Source organism: Pyxicephalus adspersus, chromosome 6, assembly GCF_032062135.1.
Source record: "Pyxicephalus adspersus chromosome 6, UCB_Pads_2.0, whole genome shotgun sequence".
Taxonomy (NCBI): domain Eukaryota; kingdom Metazoa; phylum Chordata; class Amphibia; order Anura; family Pyxicephalidae; genus Pyxicephalus; species Pyxicephalus adspersus.
In genome coordinates this window covers 7,750,516-7,752,889 of record NC_092863.1, presented here as the reverse complement: position 1 = coordinate 7,752,889, position 2,374 = coordinate 7,750,516, and the positions used below count along the sequence as shown (strand labels likewise).

Genomic DNA, 2,374 nt, shown 5'->3' with positions numbered 1-2,374 from the left:
AACATGAATGTTGAGAGGAATAAGGGGAAGATATTGGAGAGGGGGATTCATGTTGATGGCAAAAAGGGGAAAAGTAACAAGATTTTGGGAGGGGTGCAGGGACATATGTAGGAAGGGTGCAGAAGCAGATGTGGGGAAAGGGGGCTGCAGGAGATAAGGAGGGGGAGTCCCAGGAAGACAGGGAAAGGTTCAGGGGCAGATATGGGGGTCTCAGACAAAGAGGGGTGCTGGAGCAGATGTGGGGGCAGGGATCTCCAGGAGATAAGAATGGGTGCCTGGGGGAGGGGGGGTCATAGAAAGGGGTGCAGGAATAAAGATGGGGTCATAAGATACAATTGCTGATAGATTTTTGGGATGTAAGGAGCATAGATTGGAGGGGTATCATGCTGATGGCAAAGAAGGGAAATGGCACAATTTTGGAGGGGTGCAGGCACATGTGGGGGGTCTCTGGGAGGCAGGGAGGAGTGCAGGGCAGATCTTTGGGTCTTAAGAGGGATGCAGAGGAAGGGATCTCAATGAAACAAGTAGGGATTAAGAGGCAGATGTGGGGGGCAGGGCAGGGATTTCCAGGAGATATAGAAGGGTGCAGAAGCAGACAAGGGGGTCTCAGGGAGATGAGGAGGGGTGCTGGAGCAATTAAGGGAGCAGGAAAAGATGTGGGGGTGAGAGTCAAAGAAAGGGGTAAAGGGGCAGAAGTGGGGGTATTAAGAAGAAACAATTGCAGATAATAGGAAGGGAATAAAGGGGGCAGATGTTTGGTAATCAGGAGCAGAGATTGGAGGGGTATTAGGATTATACCATTGATGATGCAAGGGGTAGATGTTGAGGGAGGGGGTATTGGGGGCAGATGTTGGAGGAGGTATTGGGGGCAGATGTTGGAGGAGGTATTGGGGGCAGATGTTGTGGGAGGGGGTCGGGGCAGATCTTGGCGAGCAGTAATAGAGATGAGGCTCGGGATACGGAGGTAGGCCTCAGTGGGGGGGGGGAATAGGCCAGATGTGGCCCCTGTACGGCTCTCACCTGCGGGTCCACGCTGGTGGCAGACATGATTCATGTGAAGCGGAGTGAAGGCCGCGCTGTGTACAGGCCGCACTAGACCGGCTCCTTTCTCTTTCTTTCTCAGTTGGCGGGCCGGAGCGGGCACAGGGCGGTGTCGGTGGCTCGGGCTATCTCCAGTCGGGGTGTGAGGCCTGGCCCGGGACTTCCACACTCACCAATGGCGGCGGGGACTGGGCAGAGTGCGGCTGACGTCAGCAGCGGCGCAAGGCAGGCCGGGTAGCGGAAGCTGCCGCACATGCGCGATAGAGAAAGAGGGAATCAGCGCGGCCAAAAGAAAGGAAGTGACGTCAGGACGGAAGGGAAGCGTAGGGGGAGCGGCTGTTGCACGTGACTGACGCCCATCCTCATTCGCCTATTATTTCTGGGAAGAAGGGGGGAAGGGCTGTGTGGTAACAGAGGGGGAGGGGCTGGTTGCTATGGGTAACAGGCCTACCTCTTTATAAAGACCTGTGCACATCCTAGTCTTGTAAAGTGGACCTGTCATGTGTAAAGTGTAACAATAAAAAACATTGGTTACCCTGGCTGACATCTTTTCTCTGTCTCCTCACCATCTTATATTCCAATCATGTGCTCAGATAATAACACAAAGCAAAATCCATCAATCCACACCCGTATGATAAACCACTTGTCATGAATGTTTCTTCGCCATGGCCCTGGCACTGGATGTTGCTCTGATGCCGGCCGGTGTATATAGCTTCTCTATAATATACATCTAACATTAAAAAGATCTAAAAGGTTTCTGAATCTCCAATGTATCCAAAATATTTAAGGGAACCTGTCACTGCTGCCCCAGCGCCAATGGAGGCTTCTATAAGAAATGCCAGTCCTGGGGGGGCACGGTGCTGTAATGCTGCAGATAGATGTCCTTCCATAATACTGGCACCGTCCCCAGACCTGGGATACCTTTACATGTGAAATATCCTCATCATTACCTAATAAACGCCATGTTCATGTGTACAAAGAAATATAAATCAGCTCACCTGGTGATCCGTCCATCTACTGCCAACCTTTATACACAAATATAATATACCAGGCCCTCCCTGCAATGTATTCCATAATTGTTTACTTTATATACCTAAACATGCTGAAAACACCCCCACCCCCAATGTTGTGCATCATGGTAGGTCGGTGTAGTGTGGAAACGCTGGCCACCGGGGTAAAAGTGCCACCTACTCTAATATTGCCCCTATAATAAAAGTGCCATCTACTGAAAAAGTGCCCCTAGTATAAAATCTCCCCCTCAATGTAGCATCCCCTACTGTAAAAGTGCCTCCAGTGTCAAAGCACCACCTGCTCTAAAAAAAAGGGTCACCTG

The 2,374-nt window shown here is 51.1% G+C and overlaps 1 protein-coding gene across 4 annotated transcripts in view; it reads right to left on the bottom strand.

Annotated features, from left to right (window-relative positions):
* Nucleotides 1–1,350, bottom strand: part of YTHDF1 (YTH N6-methyladenosine RNA binding protein F1) — a gene marked incomplete at its 5' end in the record, with an annotated part of 15,910 nt that extends 14,560 nt beyond the window's left edge. For all 4 annotated transcript variants that reach the window (XM_072414416.1, XM_072414417.1, XM_072414418.1 and 1 more), the window contains 1 exon segment: nt 1,021–1,350. In XM_072414416.1, the coding sequence (XP_072270517.1) occupies nt 1,021–1,047 (27 nt within the window).
* Between the last annotated feature and the right edge of the window lie 1,024 nt (nt 1,351–2,374).